This window comes from Ovis aries, chromosome 24, assembly GCF_016772045.2.
Source record: "Ovis aries strain OAR_USU_Benz2616 breed Rambouillet chromosome 24, ARS-UI_Ramb_v3.0, whole genome shotgun sequence".
Taxonomy (NCBI): Eukaryota; Metazoa; Chordata; class Mammalia; order Artiodactyla; family Bovidae; genus Ovis; species Ovis aries.
The window spans coordinates 14683000-14703182 of NC_056077.1; the positions used below are offsets into that span (position 1 = coordinate 14683000).

General features: G+C 46.5%; 1 protein-coding gene across 4 annotated transcripts in view; it reads right to left on the reverse strand.

Annotated features, from left to right (window-relative positions):
• The window catches only part of MYH11 (myosin heavy chain 11), a 126712-nt gene that overhangs the window by 60273 nt on the left and 46256 nt on the right, over positions 1–20183 (reverse strand). For 2 of the 4 annotated variants that reach the window (XM_027961419.3, XM_042239755.1), the window contains exons 4-8: positions 17316–17343; positions 6122–6224; positions 4523–4543; positions 2227–2319; positions 1209–1272 (exon numbers count right to left, since the gene is read on the reverse strand). In XM_027961419.3, the coding sequence (XP_027817220.1) occupies positions 1209–1272; positions 2227–2319; positions 4523–4543; positions 6122–6224; positions 17316–17343 (309 nt within the window). The remainder of the gene's footprint in view (positions 1–1208; positions 1273–2226; positions 2320–4522; positions 4544–6121; positions 6225–17315; positions 17344–20183) is intronic. The other 2 variants (XM_027961420.3, XM_042239756.1) reach the window with 1 other exon arrangement.

Below are 20183 nucleotides of genomic sequence, written 5' to 3' on the forward strand. Positions count from 1 at the left end.
TCAATCCCTGGGTTGGGAAGATCCCCGGAAGAAGGGAGTGGCTAGGGCCACAAACTCATCTGTAATCCCCGAATCCAGAAACTTCAGAAAACTGAACTCAGCTGGTGGCCATGCCTATTCTGAGCCTACACAAGGCTCTTCATGGTCTCTCTATGCCCCACTGGAGACTAGCATGTGTTCTGCTGTATCTCATTTAGTCCTGGCCCAACTCTGGGGAGGTGCGGATGGTGCATGGTCAGGCGACCCCAGCCATACCCTGAGCCCCCACTGGGATGCATGAGTGGGCACTGGTGGGCTGGCGGAATTCTGATTCCTTAGATTTACAGAAATAGCTTTCAGTTTGCTTTGCCAGAAGCAGGCTGTTCCTCTGGGAAAGTTCTATTTCCACTGACATCCTATTTGTGGGCTGGAGCTGCTTGTTTCTAAGAAGGACAAGGGGTCTGGGCTTGGCCTTGAATCCTGGCTTGTTAAGGATGAAGTGAAGTACTTGTGGATGAGTGGGTTGTCATTTCCTTCTCCAGGGGATCTTTCTAACACAGAAATCAAACCCAGGTCTCTTGCATTGCAGGCAAAATTCTTTACCATCTGAGCCACCAAGGAAGCTGTAGCCAATACTCAACTAGCCCTTATTCTGTCATGATTCTAACAGCTTTAGTGTGTTAGCTGCTCAGTCTTGTCCAACTCTTTGGCAAACCCATGGACTGTAGCCTGCCAGCCTCCTCTGTGCATGGGATTCTCCAGGCAAGAAGACTGGAGTGCGTTTCCATTCCCTTCTCCAGGGGATCTTCCTGACCCAGGGATCAAACCTATGTCTCCTGCCTTGCAGGTGGATTCTTTACTATTGAGGCACCAGGGAAGTCCTCTAAAAGCATTACATGAATCAGTTGACTTGAGGCAGGTATTATTAGCATCTCCATTTCACTGATGAGGCACAGAGCGGTTGAGTAACTAGCCCAAGATCACTCAGCTAGGGAGAGGTCTACCCAGAATCAAATACAGGCTGCCTGAGGCCCCCAAACCAAGGGACCACCACACTACAAGGCTTGCTCTTAAGCAAAAACAACCCCAGGGAAGAGTTGTTCTGGATGGCACCCAAGTGCTAGAGAGAGAGGTGGCTCTTGTGCCTTTCAGACCCCCTGGGGCTCTGGCAAGAGGTGGGTGGTGCCAGGGATGGGGATCCCAGGTGGCCTAGGCTCAGCAAAGGATACACGTCTCGATGTTGGCTCCCACGATGTAACCCGTGACATCGAAGTTGATGCGGATGAACTTGCCCTGCCAACAGGAAAACACAGTTCTCAGTGGGGTCCCCAGCCTCGTCCCTCAACCCCATGCTGCAGGCAAGTAGGGCGAGAGAAGTCAGGGAGCATTCAGAGGGGCACCCACAAATCAGTATAGTCTCCCTCATTAATAGAATTCAGATACAATCTTTCCTATAAATTTCTTCATGAAATTATCTTTCTGAGTCTCCTATGGAGGTCCCACTTCTTCTGTACAACAAAATGATTATTGTCTAAGTATCATCAACCACCCAAGTTCAGGGTTCCCCTGACCCCGTTAAGTCTCAAGTGAGAAAGGGGAGGGGTCCATGAAGCCTGGGAAAGCCAGTGTGGGAAGTTCTGCGTCACTGCCCATTGGCCTTTGTGAAGGCTGGAACCACATCTGAATTGTTTGCTGTGATTCTGAGTCCAGTTCAAGGTCTGGTATACAGTAGGTACTTAATAAAAATGATCCAAATAAATGAAGAGAGAGAATGATGCGTGTAAAAATGCCTGTGTGGATGTATACAGCGAGTGCTTAATAAATGTGTTGAAACTTGCATGTTCTTGGTATACAGTAGGTGCTCAATGCATGTTTTGCTGAATAAATGAACGAGTATCGTATACAAGTGTCTAGCACTTGTACACTAGGTGCTCAGTGCTCAGTACATGTTTACTGAATGAATTATGAATGTCGAATTCTAACAGGGAGCCGAGTATACAGCAGGTGCTCAATGAATATTTGTTGCATGAATAGTGAATGAATGAATGAGGGAGTGAGTGGCTGGAACACTCACAGGGTGGTAAGTTTAAGACAGCACTGGAGTCACAGAGCAAAATACAACGCACACCTCCATCCCTTAAGCCTCAGATGCCCCAGGCACACACATGCACTCTGTGTTCTCAGGCAGGAGGGGACACCGGGGGACCCGAGCCTTCTCCAGAAAACTCATGTAGCTTCACAACTTACGAATCGGGAGGAGTTGTCATTCTTGACCGTTTTGGCATTGCCAAAAGCCTCCAGGATGGGGTTTGCTTGTAGAAGCTGCTTCTCCAGCTCACCCTAAAATTCATTCACATGTGGTTATTAGAGAAAGTGATGCAGGCAGTGGCAGTTCTGCCCTGGACAGAGGCTGTCAAAAACACTCTGCCCTTAACCCACGGGTTCTCTCCTGTCCTATTACCTATCCATTCTGAGACCCCAATGCTAATGTCCAGATTTACTCGAGGATTTCAGAAGAGAAACAAATGGATGAGCTCTGTTACAGCCGCGACATCTGTTCCCTAGAAGACAGGGCCTGCTCATCTATGGGACACGCTGAACTCTGGCACTGACAACACTGGGATGCCATTGACATCATAGTGAATCCATGGAATTGTGCAGTACACAATCTGCCCCACTGTATACGGCAGTCCTGCTGCTGCTGATGTTTGACAAGCAGCCTTCTTCAAGCTAGACTGCTATAACCCTTAGGAAGGCTTGAGCGCATTTTTTAAAGTTGCAACTTTTCCTTTCTCAGGACCAGTTTTCTGAAGTCTCCTAGGGAAGACAAATAAGGAATGCACAAAACCCACCAGGAATACTTTGAACCAACTGCAGAACAAAGCCTCAAAGCGGGTTGCCTGAGCTCCATTCATCAGGTTAAATGCAGCTGAGACTGTACATAGCCCACTGGCCCCCTCTGAGGGGGCTCCTGTGCACAAACGCGGTCACGTGATTAATTGTGGCAGGAAAGGGCCAACGAGGTAGATCATGCCAGGAAGCAATGAGCTGCTCTTTGCCTAGCCCCGCAACACGGCAGCTGCAGACTGGCCCAGCGGCTCTCCCGACAGCTCCTCCTACAGACCAGGCTGGGAAGTGTGGGGCCTAGGGGTTTTCTCCTGTTTTCTCTGCTGGTTCCCCTGTCTTTTTTTTTTTTTCCAGGACAGCTGGACTAGGCTAAAAAGAACCTGGGAAACATTCTAGAAAGAGAAGGTGAGTGCATGGCTTTCTCCCCTCCACTGTGCACCAGGGGGGCACCGTGGGTGACTGTCCCTAAAGGAACAGAACAAGAAGCCACTATTTATTTCTGGGTTTATTAGTCACACAAGCCCTCCTCCTTTGCAGATTCCAAAGAAGATGGACAGGAAGTGTCATCTCTATGAAAATCACAGCCACACTGGAATTCCCATAATTGGGAATGGTGAAATTTACAAGGAGGGCTTTGCTTGACTAGTAGGGAGAAGACTAAAGGGGTCACTTTTGTCAACACGAACTTGTGGTCTCAGTATCCCCCAAGAAAGTCCCCTTTCTAGAACGAGAGTTCCAGATGGTGGGGCCAAAAGATCCTTCTCAGGAGATCTGATCCAAACCACTCATTTTATGGATGATGAGACAGTGACCCAGAGAAGTTAAGCGATTTGGCCAAAGTCACACAGGAGCAAATCCCAAAGCAGCCTGATTCTCCTTCTGATGCACTCATGCTGCTGCTGCCCACGTCTGACTAAGATGGACTGAGGGTGACCCTAGGACACGCTAGGACCTCTTGATCTGAGGGTCTCTTCCAGGCTGGGAGCCGTACACCAGCCCCCCAAGCTCTGTGTTAAGAGATGAGTTTGTATATGCAGAGGTTTGAGCAGGGCCTGGTTGGGTGTTGCATAGCTGGGGCCTTACCATGCCACCGAAGCTAGTGCATCATGAACCCCAAGACTTCCGTTCCTGGAGCCTTGGGTCAAGCAACCGGCATGCAAAGACAGACACGCACTGCACACACATGCAGAGGAAGACACACCAGTGCACAGGGAACAGGCCTCGGGGGAGGAATTCAGGGATGATGCAGGGAGAGGAGACAAAGGCATGCCACAGCAGTGCCATTAATTGACTGTCAATCAAGCCAGGAAAGCTTCAGGGCCAGAAGGTCCTCAAAAGCTCAACCAGACGCGACAGACATCTCCAGGGCCTTCCAATCAGGGGTACCCCGGTGGTGGACACCTTGGTGGGAAGGGTAAGGTGACATTCGTTCTGAACTGGGGAAAATCCATTCCAGGCTAGAGGACAACCCTGGGGATTCCGGTGGGAGTCCTGCGGGTGGCGATGCGCCCACACGCCCCACCCCGCCGGGTGGCATCGGACACCCGCAGGACGGTATTTCAGTGCGTTTGTAGGTTTGGGGATCTAGCCCAGTCTACCATCGGCTACCGGGCTCAGCGGGTGCAACAGGGGCATGCATATCTAAATACACTCCGTGCCTCCCGTCCACACCAGGAAAACACTCTCAGTTACTCACGTAGGCAAAAGATGGGCCTTGCTGTGGTTGAACAATACAGTATAAAACAAACGTCAGTGTTATTTCCATCACATGTACATCAGGGTCTGGAGAATATACGATTTCAATCCCCACCCTGCCCAAGACAGCCCGGATTTTCCAAAATCCTCCAACTGAGGAAAGCAGCAGCTTTTCTTGGATTCAATTTCCTTTCTGCTTTGCTTGCTTTCTTTTCTGATTTCTTAAGAGATTCAGACATTTTCAAAGGTTTTTAAAAATTGCTGGGACCAAAGCGCGCTCTTTAAACCGTATCCAACGAGACGCTGTCTGAGATACCTTCTCACACGCAGAGAAAAAAAAGTGTTTGGCACATAGTAGGCACTTGATAAAGATCTGTCATTAGTATTATTTCTTCCTTTTACTATTCTAGGAAAAGGAAAGGCAGTGGGAGGCAGTGTTTGGCTGCTACATAAACTCTGGGGCTCTTTGCTCCTTACACCACGCCAGAGGCAGTGTAGATGCTGGATCTCAGGCTTCCTGCACCTGTTGGAGGGAGGAAAGTTCCCCAAGCTACAACCGGGGCTCGCCCCAGATCCCCAAGGGCCTCCAAACAGGCTGGTCTCTGTGGCTTCTCCAGCGTCACCTCTGAGCCCCAGAAGCTAGATCCAGAGCGGCAGGAACTGGTGACACCCTGAGCCTGCTTCAGGCCTCCTTTGCCCATCACCCCCCCAGCCCCAAACCTTCGGAGGGAGGCGCTGGCAGGTCCTTCCAGCAGCCCCATTGCTTGTCGCCTCCACTGGGATAGATGAGGCAAGGCTAAGGCCGAGGAGGAAAAGAGGGATGGACCCAGGGAGGGATGATTCTAGAAACCTGCTCTTCTTTTCCTTAATCGACTGTGTCCTTATTTGATGATTTACACTCTCTCTTTCTCATGAGTCCAGAAGCTCAGTGTTTAGAATAACTCAGACTCATTCATGGGCCCCATACTAGCAGTGCCTAGCACACAGTAGCTGTTCAGTCAAGGGCACTGGACCAAAGCTCGTATGCTGAGTGACACCCATATCCCCACCCCCTGGGGTTCCCATTGGAGGCACACGTGGAGGAATGACAGGTATGCCTCAACACTAGGGAATTTACAGTGATTCAGTTCAGGCAGTGGCTCTCAATCAGGGGTGAACGCACCCGCCAGAGGGCACCTGACAGTCTTGGTCGTCATAACTGAGGGGAGGGGCTGCTACCAGCCTCCAGTGAGGAGTGACCAGAGGTGCTGCTAAAAATCCTCCAGGGCATAAGACAGCCCCACCACAGAGAATTATCCAGTCCAAAATGACAGTGATGCCGCAAGCGAGAAGCTTTGATGTCAATCAAAACTCCTCCTCCCAGTTCACAAAACAGGAGATGATCCTGGCCAAAGTGAGGAATTGCCTAGATCCAACAGGACCACCCAGGATGAAGAAAAATCCCTCCAGTGAGCTGTCCAGGAAGGACAGGGAAACACAGTCCTGAGTCCTTATAGCGCGGAGTCCTGGCCTTCCCAATGGTGCTCTCTCTACCTGGTGAGCCCTTAAGCCCAAGGCCCATCTGCCAAGTTGCGGCCAGAGGACAGGAGCGGCCACTCACCGTGATGCTTGTATCCTTCTTGCCCTTGTGGGAGGAGGCCACCATGGCCAGGTACTGGATGACTTTCTTGGTGTTTTCTGTTTTCCCGGCTCCAGATTCGCCTCTAAAAGACACGAGAGCAGTGACTCACCGGAACAGAAACATACTAGCGGCTGACGGGATAACCAGCTGGCTGTTGTTTATCTTATCAGGTGCTCTGTGGGCATCTTTCCGCAGCTCCGTGTCATTTGCAGGTGGGGAAACTGAGGCTCCCAGAGGGGAGGAGACTTGTCCACCACTGGCAGGGAGCTGGACTGGGCTTCAAACCCTGCTCCTTATCTCAATCTACTCCTCCCAACGGGAGGCAGGAAAGGATGTAGATGAAAAGAGTAAAAGAAAACCTGAATTTCCTACCAAGGTCTAAACAGGTTTATTTGGAACTGTCTACTTAAAAAAAAAATCACTTTATTTTTTAGAGAAGTTTTAGGTTCACAGCAAAATTGAGCAAGAGGTACACAGAGTTCTTAGATCTCCCTGCCCCTTGACAACCTCCCCCACCATCCACATCCCCCACCAGAGTGGTATACTTGTTACAATCGATGGACCCATATTGGCAGGTCATCACCCAAAGCCCACAGTTTACATCAGGGTTCACTCTTGCTGTTGCACATTCTACGGGTTTGACAGCTGTATAATGATACGTATCCATTATTACAGTATCTACCGAATAGCTTTATTAAAAATTGTCTACTTTAAAGACATCATTACTCTTGTTAGAGACGAGAAGATCGGGCCAGAGACTGCCTTACAGGATGGATGTAAGTACCTCTCAGAGTACCAAGACATAAGGTAGAAGTTTTAGAAATGCCTCTTACAAAAAAGAAGAAGGAAGAGGAAAAGAACAAGGAGAAAAAGAAGGAGCAGGAGGGGAAGGAGAAAGAAGACAAAGAGGGACAGAAAAGTGGTTATTCCATCAGCCACTGGACCCACATAAGCCCCTTCATCCTCTAGAGAACTCACTCGAAGGGTCAGGTGGCTAGCTAATGATTTCAGCTAAATATCAAAGGATAAACCTAGTTGGAGTAAGTCATGCTGAACTGTAAATGGCTGATAAATTTAGATCAGCGGGGTGTTGTTTGTCTTATCAAAATACTCTTAGAATATGAACAGTGGTTTTATTTATTTATTTTTTTTAAATGGAAACGGCTTCTTGAACCAGCTACACCTCTCCTGGGCACCTGAGGTCACGGTGATGGAATTGTTTCATCAAAGGATCCTGGACTGCCTCTGACTCCCACCCTTCTTAGTAAAAGGGAAAGACGACCTCAACTAAATCTTTCCTCCTGTCTTGTCCTCCCCTCTGATTTTCTTTTTTTGTTTGTTTTTCATTTTTCCTTCCTTTGCCTAGACTCACACTTGCTGAGCTCACTGAATATTCTGAAACGCGCTAATTTTTTTAAAAGTCTGAGTTCATCTACCCTGAGGGCGGGTCAAGGTTCTCCAAGCTGAGCCAGTGCCGCCAGTGCCAGTGTGGTGCTTGTCCTTTTTACCTAATTAGGAAATGAAAGAAATTAACTTGCTTTGCTAAAGGCCCATTAATAACTTTGTTCACGGCAAAACAGAAGGAAGGAAGGAAAGAAGGGAGGGGGGAGGAGAAAGGCAGGAAAAAAGAAGGAAAGAGAAAGAGAAAGGGAGGGACAAAGGGAGGGAAGGAAGAAGGTGGGGGAAGGGAAGGGAGAGAGAGAAGGGAGGGAGGCCGGGAGGGAGGGAGGAAAAGATACATATGCCCCGAATTGTCAGACCCAATGCCATGGGCCACCATCCAGGAATCAAGAGTCAGGTCTTGAAGGTCTTAAAGGAACATTGCACCACGTCTCATGACAGTATTAGCACTGTCCTCTATCCAATTCCTAATGGTCTTTATTCCCAATGGTCACATTATTTCATGTGGCCTCAGAGGCACTTTTTAAGATGGGAGCTATGGAGGCATTATCCTCATTTTCTTGAGGAGGAAAACTGAGTCCAAAATTTTTTTTTTAATTTTAAAGACAGAACTGATTTTTGGGGGGAGTGGAGGCCTGTGTTAATTGTCCGCTCCCCCAGTCCTGAAGGGAGGACATATCACTTTCATGTTATTACAGGATAGGAACTTGGGACCAGGGTGAGTAAGCAACTTGCCCAAGGTCACACAGCAAGGCAAGAGCACACTCAGCATTGAAATCAGGTCTCTGGTTCCACTGTAATCAGGATTCTTTCTATGACATTTCGCCAAGTCTGTCCATGACACAGACCCAACCCTCTAAGAACATGCTTTCTAAGGTCAGAGGAAAGGAATAGGGAATAGGAATTGCTATTTGTTGAAGACCTACTCTAGGCTACTGGGCTCAGAAATCTTTTTATTTAATCCAACAACCCAGTGAAGGAGTCATTGATTATTGCCATCACCCATCTGGGGGAAATGAGGCTCAGAGAAGTTGAAGTGTTCTAGGTCACAATTTCTGTTATCACACGGATCAGGAATAAAGGAGTAAGATTTGTATTCGGGCCAAGTTGATGCCGGAGCCCATGTTCTTCCCCCTACCCTTTTATTTTTAAAAGTGAGAAAAGGGGATGGGATGCAGGAATACTGGGCGAAGCCCTGAGCCATCAGGGAGTTATTCCATATATTCTGGGAGACTTCACTTGCCTTATAGGCTCTTCTTGAAAATCTGAGCAGGTACCAATGAACTAAGCCACTCAGTCATTTACACTTTCCCACTCCAGTACTCTTGCCTGGAAAATCCCATGGACGGAGGAGCCTGGTGGGCTGCAGTCCATGGGGTTGCTAGGAGTCAGACACGACTGAGCAACTTCACTTTCACTTTTCACTTTCATACATTGGAGAAGGAAACGGCAGCCCACTCCAGTGCTCTTGCCTGGAGAATCCCAGGGACAGGGGAGCCTGGTGGGCTGCTGTCTATGGGGTCGCACAGAGTTGGACACGACTGAAGCGACTTAGCAGCAGCAGCATGAATTACTTCTACAAGGATAATGTCAGAACCCTTGATAGACATCACCCCAAACTGAGGGGGCTAGGTTCTGATCAGAGCAAGAAGAAGGAGAGAAAATCTGAGTGTGGGAAACCACCTATGTAGCTGGTCCTGAGTCCATTCATATCCAAGACAAGAGTCAGGACAGCTGTGCACACACTGACCCTGGATCACTACAGCCCCTCCTTTTCCCGCCATGATTTCCTGCTCTTTCACCTCGCAAGGGCGAGGAAGTGAGACACAGACTCTGGGAACCTGCTTCTCCCCACGTGGCTGCTTGGCTCATCAGTCTCCGAGTTTTATTGATAAAAATAAATTGTCCTGGGAGGTTCTGCCAAAGTAAACAACCCAAGTTCCAGGCTCATGGGCGTCTGAAGATTAATGTACTCAGGGTGCTTCAGAAACATCAATATCTCTGCTTTTCTGACCCCAGACTCTAAGAATAAAGATGCCTTCTCGGTCAGTGCACCCTAAACTTCAGTCCTACTTTTTTTTTTATTTTTAATTTTAGGCTGCACTGGGTCTTCATCGCTGCAGGCAAGCTTCAGTTGCTGTGGTGCATGGGCTTAACTGCCCTGAGGCATGTGGGATCTTCCCAGACCAGGGATTAAACCCGTGTCCCCTGCCTTGGCAGACAGATTCTCAACCACTGGACCACTAGGGAAGTCTCTCAGTCCTGTTTCTTAGGGGACTTTGTGTCCAGCTCCCTCATCATTGAGGAAGACTCGGCCTCATGACCATATATGGCCTCCTGGCCTTTTAATTACCTTACGGCCAAGTCCTTTTAATCAGTCCAGGCTCAGCAGTTGGAAGGAGGCTACCCAATGGCTGCTTAATCCCTCAGCCCCCAGCTGGGTGGGATTCATGGGTGTGTGACCTGTCCAGTTCCATGGGGACTACCCTAAGGAGGGTCCTGTGCTTGATTTAATGCTCTGATGTTGTGATCTTGAATTGCTTAATAATTTTTGAACAAGGGCCTTAGCTTTCTCATTTTGCAAAATGTAACAAACCAGGTAGCTGGTCCTAGCTGCCACAGTGAAACACCATTTCTGAGTCACGTCAGCTGTGGTCTGCCCTTGGTAGCGAGGCTAAACTGTCTCTGAATCCGTCAGCCCCTAGTCCTCATGCAGCTCCCACCGCTGTAACCAGCAAAGTCCTCTGGGGTTTGCGCTGTCCAACTCCTATACATCCTGCAAAGCTCAGGTAGTCACTGCCTTTATTTTGAGTACTGCCTCAAGCTCCCCAGGCAAAAGCAGTGCCTCTTTCCCCTGCAGCATCAATCAGCAGAGCAACACAATGGGCTCCAGGGCCAGACTTCCTGAGTTCAAATCCCTGCTCTGCCCTATGTGATTATGGGCAAGTCATTTAACTACTCCCATGGACAGTATGAAAAGGCAAAAAAGATATGTCACTGGAAGATGAGCCCCCCCAGGTTGGTAGGTGGCCAATATGTTACTGAGGAAGAATGGAGAAATAGCTCCAGAAAGAATTAAGAGGCTGGGCCAAAGCAGAAACACTGTTCAGTTGTGGATGTGCCTGGTGGTGAAAGTAAAGTCTGATGCCACAAGGAACCTGGAAGGTTAAGTAAATTGGATGTGGTCAGGTGGGAGATGACAAGACTGAACATTGACATTTTACGAATCAGTGAACTAAAATGGACGGAAATGGGCAAATTTGATTCAGATGACCATTATATCTACTACTGTGGGCAAGAATTCCTTAGAAGAAATGGAGTAGACTTCATGGTCAACAAAAGAGTCTGAAATTCAGTACTTGGATCCAATATCAAGAACAATAAATGATCTTGGTTCGTTTCCAAAGCAAATCATTCAATATCACAGTAATCCAAGTCTATGCCCCAACCAGTAATGCCAAAGAAGCTTAAGTTGAATAGTTTCATGAAACCCTACAAGATCTTCTAAAACTAACACCAAAAAAAAAAAAAAAGAAAAGATGTCCTTTTCATTACAGGGGACTGGAATGCAAAAATAGGAAGTCAAGAGATACCTGGAGTGACAGGCAAATTTGGCCTTGGAGTACAAAATGAAGCAAGGCAGAGGCCATCAGGGTTTTGCCAAGAGAACACACTGGTCATAGCGAACATCCTCTTCCGATAACACAAGAGATGACTCTACACATGGACATCACCAAATGATCAATACTGAAATTAGATTGGTTACATTCTTTGCAGCCAAAGATGGAGAAGCTCTATACAATCAGCAAAAACAAGCCCTGGAGCTGATTGTAGCTCAGATCATGAGCTCCTTGTTGCAAAATTCAGGCTTAAATGGAAGAACGTAGGGAAAAAACACTAGATCATTCAGGTATGACCTAAATCAAATCCCTTATGACTATACCAGCTTCTCTGGTGGATTAGATGGTAAAGAATTTATCTGCAATGTGGGAGACCCAGGTTCAATCTGTGGGTCAAGAAAATCCCCTGGAGAAGGAAATGGCAACCCACTGTAGTATTCTTGCCTGGAAAATCCCATGGACAGAGGACCCTGGTGGGCTACAGTTCCAGTGGGTTGCAAAGAGTCAGACATGACTGAGCAAGTAACATTTTCACTTTATGATTATACAGTGGAGGTAACAAACAGATTCAAGGGTTAGATCTGACAGAGTGCCTGAAGAACTATGGATGGAGGTTCATATCATTGTATAGGAGGAGATGACCAAAGCCATCCCCAAGAAAAAGAAATACAAGAAGGCAAAATGGTTATCTGAAGAGGCCTTACAAATACCTGAGAAAGTAAGAGAAGAGAAAGGGGAAAGACAAAGGGGAAAATGTACACAACTGAAGGCAGAGCTCCAAAGAACAGCAAGGAGAGATAAGAAAGCCTTTGTTAAGTGAACAATGCAAAGAAATAGAGGGAAACAATAGAATGGGAAAGACTAAATATCTCTTCAAAAAATTAGAGACCAAGGGAGTATTTCAAGCAAATATGGGCACAATAAAGGACAGAAATGGTATGGACTTAACAGAAGCAGAACATATTAAGAAGAGGTGGCAAGAATACACAGAAGAACTATACAAAAAAAGGTCTTAACGATTTGGACAACCACAATGGTGTGATCATTCACCTAGAGCCAGACATCCTGGAATGTGAAGTCAAGTGGGCTTTAGGAAGCATTACTATGAACAAAGCTAGTGGAGGTGATGAAATTCCAGCTGAGCTATTTCAAATCCTAAAAGATGATACTGTTAAAGTGCTGCACTCAACATGGCAGCAAATTTGGAAAACTCAGCAGTGGCCACAGGACTGGAAAAGGTCAGTTTTCATTCCAATCCCAAAGAAAGGCAATGCCAAAGAATGCTCAAACTACCGCACAATTGTGCTCATTTCACATGCTAGCAATGTAATGCTCAAAATCCTTCAAGCTAGGCTTCAACGGTATGTGAACCAAAAACTTCCAGATGTACAAGCTGGATTTAGAAAAGGCAGAGGAACCAGAGATCAAATTGCCAATATCCACTGGATCATAAAAAAGTAAGAGAATTCCAGAAAAACATCTACTTCTGTTTCATTGACTATGCTAAAATCTTTGACCATGTGGATCACAACAAACTGCAGAAAATTCTCAAAGAGATGGGAATACCAGACCTCCTTACGTGCCTCCTGAGAAACCTGTATGCAGGTCAAGAAGCAACAGTTAGAACTGGACATGGAACAATGGACTGGTTCAAAATTGGGAAAAGAGTAAGTCAAAGCTGTATATTGTCACCCTGCTTACTTAACTAATATGCAGAGTACATAATGAGAAATGCTGGGCTGGAAGAATCACAAACTGGAATAAAGACTGCTGGGAGAAATATCAATAACCTCAGATATGCAGATGACACCACCCTAGTGGCAGAAAGCAAAGAGGAACTACAGAGCCTCTTGAGGAAAGTGAAAAACGAGAGTAGAAAAGCTGGCTTAAAGCTCAGCATTGAGAAAACTAAGGTTATGGCATCGAGTTCCATTACTTCATGGCAAATAGATGGGGGAAAAATGTAAACAGTGACAGACTTTATTTTCTTGGGCTCCACAATCACTGTGGATGGTGACTGCAGCCATGAAATTAAAAGATGCTTGCTCCTTGGAAGAAAAGCTATGACAAACCTAGACAGTATATTAAAAAGCAGAGACATCACTTTGCAACAAAGATCGGTCTAGTCAAAGCTGTGGTTTTTCCAGTAGTCATGTATGGGTATAAGAGTTGGACCATAAAGAAGGCTGAGCGCCAAAGAATTTATGCTTTTGAACTGTGCTGTTGGAGAAGACTCTGGAGAGTCCCTCGGACAGCAGGGTTATCCAACCAGTCAATCCTAAAGGAAATCAACCCTGAATATTCATTGGAAGGATTGATGCTGAAGCTGAAGATCCAATACTTTGACTACCTGATGGGAAGAGCCAACTCACTGGATAAGACCTTGATGCTGGGAAAGATTGAAGGCAGGAGAAGGGGACGACAGAGGATGAGATGGTTGGATGGCAACACTGATGTGAGTTTGAGCAAGCTTCGGGAGTTGGTGATGGACAGGGAAGCCTGGTGTGCTGCAGTCCACAGGGTCACAAGGAGTCAGACATAACTGGGCGACTGAACAACAATAATTATTATTACTGAGGTCAACTTGAATCTACTTTCATATTAAATAATATGAATTATTCCAGATTTTGATGCTATATGAAAATTTCTTGCAATTCTTATAACTGACCAGTGTGTGTGTATGGTAGGAACTGAGGGCTCAGTCATCTATGAGAAACTTTCCAGGCCCACAGTTCTGGGATAGAGGTTGTAAACAGGTAGCCCCACTGGCAAAGCCAGCCCACCAATGGATTTTATTTGGCTGATGCTCTGTGTATGTATGTTCATGTAAATTAAGTGCAAATATTTAAACACTGAATGTTTCACATAAAAACCTAAATTTGCAGCTTCTGTTGCAATGTAGAAGAGTCTGGCAACACTGGACCTGTGTTCTCCCCTGGAAACAATGGACAGAAGAGGGATAGCAACTCGCCCCACCCCTCAGATGGGTCATTTTCTCCAGGTCACCACACTCCCCACCATCCCCTACTGTCTTACACCCAGGCCTTCTCACACATTAACAGTACTTGGTTGGCTTTGATTGGCCCTTGGGTTTGCAACCACAGTCCTAGACGTCCCATAGTGGCTCTTCTCAGACAGAGGGCTTCTGCTGGGAGACATACTCTGGCCAAATTGATGTCTCCGTTTTTCAAATAAAACACACTCTATCTGACCCCAGGGCCTTTGCATAGGGAGTAAACTCTTCCCCTCTTTTCTTCATTGTCTCCGCTGAAATAGCACTTCTTCCAAGAAGCTCTTTCCATTCTCCCAGTTAGAATCTCTCTGATTTACACATTCTCCTAGTTCCAAACATGTCTCATTCTTTGTCATTTTTAGTTTGTAATTACGCATTTACTTGAGTGATTTGCTGGGAAAGATTGAAGACAAAAGGAGAAGAGGGTGAAAGAGGTTGAGATGGTTGGATAGCATCACCAACTCAATGAACATGAGTTTGAACAAACTCTGGGAGATAGTGAAGGACAGGGAAGCCTGGAGTGCTGCCGTCCATGGGGCCGCAAAGACCTGGGCACAACTTAGGGACTGAACAACAATAATCTTTTTTTAAGTTTCTGAAAAGGTAATTCCTTCACAGAATCAAACAGCAAATTCAAGCAGTACCAAAGGGAAGAAAGTAATTGTTGTTCTAGTGGCTGTCTTCCCTCTTGAGAGAGGGGTCATGTTTACTTTGGATTATTTCCTATATGCCAAGTATCACCAGTGGAACTGGCTCATTCAATCTGTTGAACAGTGAGTGAGGACAGGAGTGAGTGTAGGGGGACGAAGGAAGGAGGATGTATTTGTTTCCCATTGCTGCTTTAACAAACTACACAAACAGTGGCTGAAAACAACACAAACTGATTATCCTGCAGTTCTGGAGGGCAGAAGTCTGACATGGATTGTACTGAGCTAATACCAAGATGTCAGCAGGGTTGTGTTTCTTTCCAGGAACACCAGGGGAGAGTCTGTTTCCTTGCCTTTTGCAGCGTCTAGAAGCTGTTTTTATCTTTGGCTTCCTCCATCTTCAACGCCACCAATGGTGGGTGAAGTTCTTCTCACATTGCATCTCCCTCTGACTCCCCAGATTTCTCCCTCTTCCTCTTGTAAGGACCCTGCGATTACACTGGACTTGCCTGGATGGTATAGACTCCCTCCTATTGGAAGGCCAGCTGATTAGCAACCTCAATGCCATGGCAGCCTCCATTCCCCTCTGCCTCGTCACCTGACACCCTCACAAGCTCTGGTGACTAGGAGGTGGCAATCTTTGCAGGGCCACTACAGGTACACATGGCTTTATTGCAGTTCACAGATATCATGTTTTTCACAAATTAAAGATTTGTGGCAACCCTGCATCAAGCATTTCTCCAACAGTGTTTGGTCACTCCATACCTTTGTGCCACCTTTTGGTAATTCCTATAATATTTCAAACTGCTTCCTTTTCTATTTGTCATAGTGATCTGTGATCAGCGGTCTTTCATCGCATCTATTGCAAAAAGATTACAACTCCCTGAAGGCTCAGATGATAGCTAAGATTTTTTTAGCACTGGGTATTTTTTTTAAATTAGGGGACAGTTACTTTACAATATTGTGATGGTTTTTGCCATACATCAACATGAATCAGCATTAGGTATACATATGTCCCTTCTCTCTTGAACCCTTTCTAACCTCCCTGCCCATCCCACCTCTCTAGGTTGTCACAGGGCACTGGCTTTGTGCTGCCTGCAGTATACAGCAAACCCCTACTGGCTACCTATTTTACAGATGGTAATGCATATGTTTCAATGCTGGCTGTCTATTTTACATATGGTGATGTATATGTTTCAATGCTGGCTATCTATTTTACATATGGTGATGTATATGTTTCAATGCTGGCTGTCTATTTTACATATGGTGATGTATATGTTTCAGTGCTGGCTACCTATTTTACATATGGTGATGTATACGTTTCAATGTTACCTATTTTACATATGGTGATGTATATGTTTCAATGCTGGCTATCTATTTTACATATGGTGATGCATATGTTTCAATGCTGGCTACCTATTTTACATATGGTGATATATATGTTTCAGTGCTGGCTACCTGTTTTACATACAGTAATGTATATGTTTCAGTGCTATTCTCTCGTATGGTTCCATCCTCTCCTTCCCTCACTGTGCCCAAAATGTCAGTGTCTCCTTTGCTGACCTGCAAGTAGGATCATCAGTACGGTCTTTCTAGATTCCATATATATGCATTCATATATGATATTTGACTTTCCCTTTCTTACTTTCTTTCTGTTACTTACACTACTCTGTATAATGGGCTCTAGGTTCATCCACCTCATTAGAACTGACTCAAATGCTTTCCTTTTTACAGATGAGTAATATTCCAAGCGATGGGTGTTTTTAAATCAAGGTGTATACATTGTTGTTCTTAGATATAACACTGTTGCACACTTAGTAGACTACAGTATAGTGTCAACATAACTTTGATATGTACTGAGAAACCAAAAAATTTGCATGACTTGCCTTACTCTGATATTTGCTTTATTGCAACAGTCTGGACTAAGTCCATGCTATCTCTGAGGAACACCTGTATTCTGCCCACCCCAGGAGAGATTTTCCTGAATACTGAAAATCCTCCGAGTGACTCTAAACTGAATATCTTCTGACTATGTATCCAGGTCTTCAAAGAAATTATGATACCGACCACCAAATATGGCACAATGTGGCTACTTGTGAAATTTTAGGGTAACAGTTTAACACAAGCCAAGACTTCCTCACTAATGGATATGCCTTCTATTTTCATAGAGCTATTACAGAATTACATGCAATTCTGTCTGCAGATTATTTAGTTCAGGGCCTGGCACACAGTGAACGCTCAATAAATGCTAGTTTTAAAGAGGGGGGCAGCGCAGAACAAAATGGCACCAGGTATCACCTGCAGTTTAGGGGTGCTGGCCTCAGCATCAGAGCGTTTGTACAACAAATGTTTCATGACCATCTGTGCTGTGCTGGGGATAGGGTGGTGCATGGAATATCAAACAAATCAAAGAGCCCTGTTCTCATGGACCTTTTTCTTTAATAGGTTGGATCTTAGCTCAGAAAAGCAGACGAAAAAGCAGCTCCACTTACGTGCAGAGAATGGACTGGTCCTCCCGATCTGAGAACAAAAAGAAAAAAAGAGCCACGAGTTAGAATCAGCTCTGAGTTGAGGGTCTGGACATGCTGCCGCCCAGGGCTCCCATTTAACCTCATACACCCTGGCCCCTCTGGGGGCGACAAGGGGCCAGCTGAGCTTATTGCCCAGGGCATAGGGGATAAGACCAAAGATAAGAGGGCAACAAAGCCCTGGAGGCAGCCCCAGAAAGATGATGGAATCTGACCCATTCCGGAGGCAGTGAGCATCCCAGCCTCACCCGCTCGGAGTGGAGGGGGGTTCCCAGGAGACCCACTCTGTACAGATGAAGTCACAGACAAAACACCGACTTTGGATCCAGACAGGCTGGGTTTCTTCTTGGCCACTTCCCAGCTCTGTGGCCTTAGGTGAATATTCTTAACCTCTCCAAGCCTCAGTTTCTTTATCTGGCAGTGGACATTTTTGGCTTGAAAATCCAGTATGCTTTCCCTCTTCTTCTGGTAAGAGCATCCTATATTCCTTAAGGAGACATGTCCAGGGGACTTCCCTGGTAGTCCAGTGGTTAAGACTCGGAGCTTTCAATGCAAGGAGTGCAGGTTTGAGCCCTGATCAGGGAACTATGATCCCATGTGCCGACAGAACAGCAACAACAACAACAAAGGAGTCATGTCCCCTGCGCCACTCCACTCCCATCGTCATGCACTGTGCTGGTGGGACTGACCCACAAGCCCTCCCAGCCAAGAGGCAACAGTGTTTCCCAGGCTGCGTCAATCAGAGTCTCTGAGCTAAAACTCCAACCTGGATCAAGGACTGAGAAGCTCAGTGGGTGGGCAGAGCCCCCAGAGCCCAAGCAGCCCCAAGTTTCTGACATTTTCTGAGGCTGGTTCCTCACTCTTCCCACACATCTGTGAGCTCCCCAACACTCCTCCAGAAATTCCTTTCCTAGATAAGGTCTCTGTCACTTACCACCGGAGACCCTGGTGGACGCAGAGGGCATCATGAGACTACACGTGATTAAGCAGATGTTACTGATCACCTTTCACTCTTAAAGTGACCTCAGGAGGTGGAGACAAGATCCCCTACGAGGGTCATGGGTAAGGTGACACCCTTCAACCGTTGGTCAGTTAACCATAACCGAGAAAGCACATCCTCTGCTGGGCTATGCTGAGCAGCTTTTCTTAAGTTCATTCCTGGCTCCAACCCCACCTTCACATCGCTCAGCCTCTCCTGATTAAATGTCTCCCCAGATCTAGGGATGTCTTCCTCCAGATCCTTTCTCAGAGTCATCTTTCTGACACACTGAGCTACCCGATTGCTCTGCTCCTCAAAACTCTTCCACTTTGAAAGTGTCTTAAAATGTCAAACATAAATTTATCATCTGACCCAGCTATTCCACTCCTAGAAATCTACCCAAGAGAATAGAAGCATGTGTCCCTATAAGACTAACACATGAATGCTCACAGTGGAGTTATCATACCAACTAAAAAGTGGAAACAACCCAACTGTCCATCTGCTGGTGGATGGATAAATAAGATGTATCCACCCAGTGAAATATTATTCAGTCATAAAAACAATGAAGTACTGATACAGATTACACCATGGGTGACTCTCAAAAACGTGATGTTAAGTAAGTCTGACACAGAAGGCTACATACGTATTGTCTTATTCCACTTACATGAAATGAGCAGAAGAGGTAAACGCATAGAGATAGGAAGCAGATAAATTAGTGGTTGCCGAGGGCTGGAGTGGGGTGACTGCAAACAGGTATGAAAGATCACTTGGGGGCTTGGAAACTGGACTGTGGTGATGCTTATATAAGTCAATTTGCTAAAACTCACTGCATTTTACACTTACAGTGGATGAATCTGGAGTATCCAAGTTTTATCTTAAGTTGTTTTTAAACATGTGCATGTCCCCCGGGCCCTTACGTGAGGCCCAGACTCCTGAACATGACATCCAAGACCTCCCATGACCGGCCCTGCCCACCTCCCCAGCTTCGGCATCTCTATGCCCTTCACGCTCAATTTCCAGCAACCCCACCCAGATCAACCCCCAATCACACTCCGTGCCTTTGTTCAGGCCGTTCCTGCTCCCTAGTAGGTCTTTCTCTTCTTCTTTCCTGGCTACTTCCCTCAGTCTCAAAGATAATACCTCTTTCAAGAAGTCTTCCCCGTAGTGATGAATCCAGGAGGCAGCTTGGCTATAAGTCTCTGACAACACTCCTAAGCTATCACAGTAGTCGGCCTTGCTAGAGAGAAGAGGCCCCAGGAAGAGCCCCTAGTCTCCATCAAATAATCCGACTGCTGCCTCCAAGCCCCCCTTGATAGGAATCCTAGAGCTGTCACTGGTTCCTGCCCATCACCAAGACACGCCTCCACTTCCACTGCCCCTATGCTGCCTGAGCACCCTGTCCCAGGCTGGCACTTTTGCTCCTTGTGTCTCTTCCCCACAGAATTATGAATTCCTCATAAGCAGAAACATCCAGATCTGGACCCCACTCCCCTCAGTTTCCAGGAAACTGAGGTCATGTCCTCAATCCCTAATCCCCTGACATAGAGAAGGTACAGTTAGGCAAGCACTGAAAAAAGCCCGCCCCAAACCGGAAGACATGAGCTTCTTGATGGGAAAGTTCAACATACATGTAAGAACCAGTGGTTAAGAACCCGCCTCCCAATGCAGGTGACTTGGGTTTGATCCCTGGTTGGGGAACTAAGATCCCCCATGTCACAGGGCAACTCAGCCTGCACACTGAGGCTAAAGAGGCCAAGTGCTACAATGAAGTGCTCTCATGGGCCACAGTTGCCTGTAGGGGTTAGATTTAGGGGGCCAGGGGAGGTTCCACTCAGGCAAGTTTGACCTCTGAG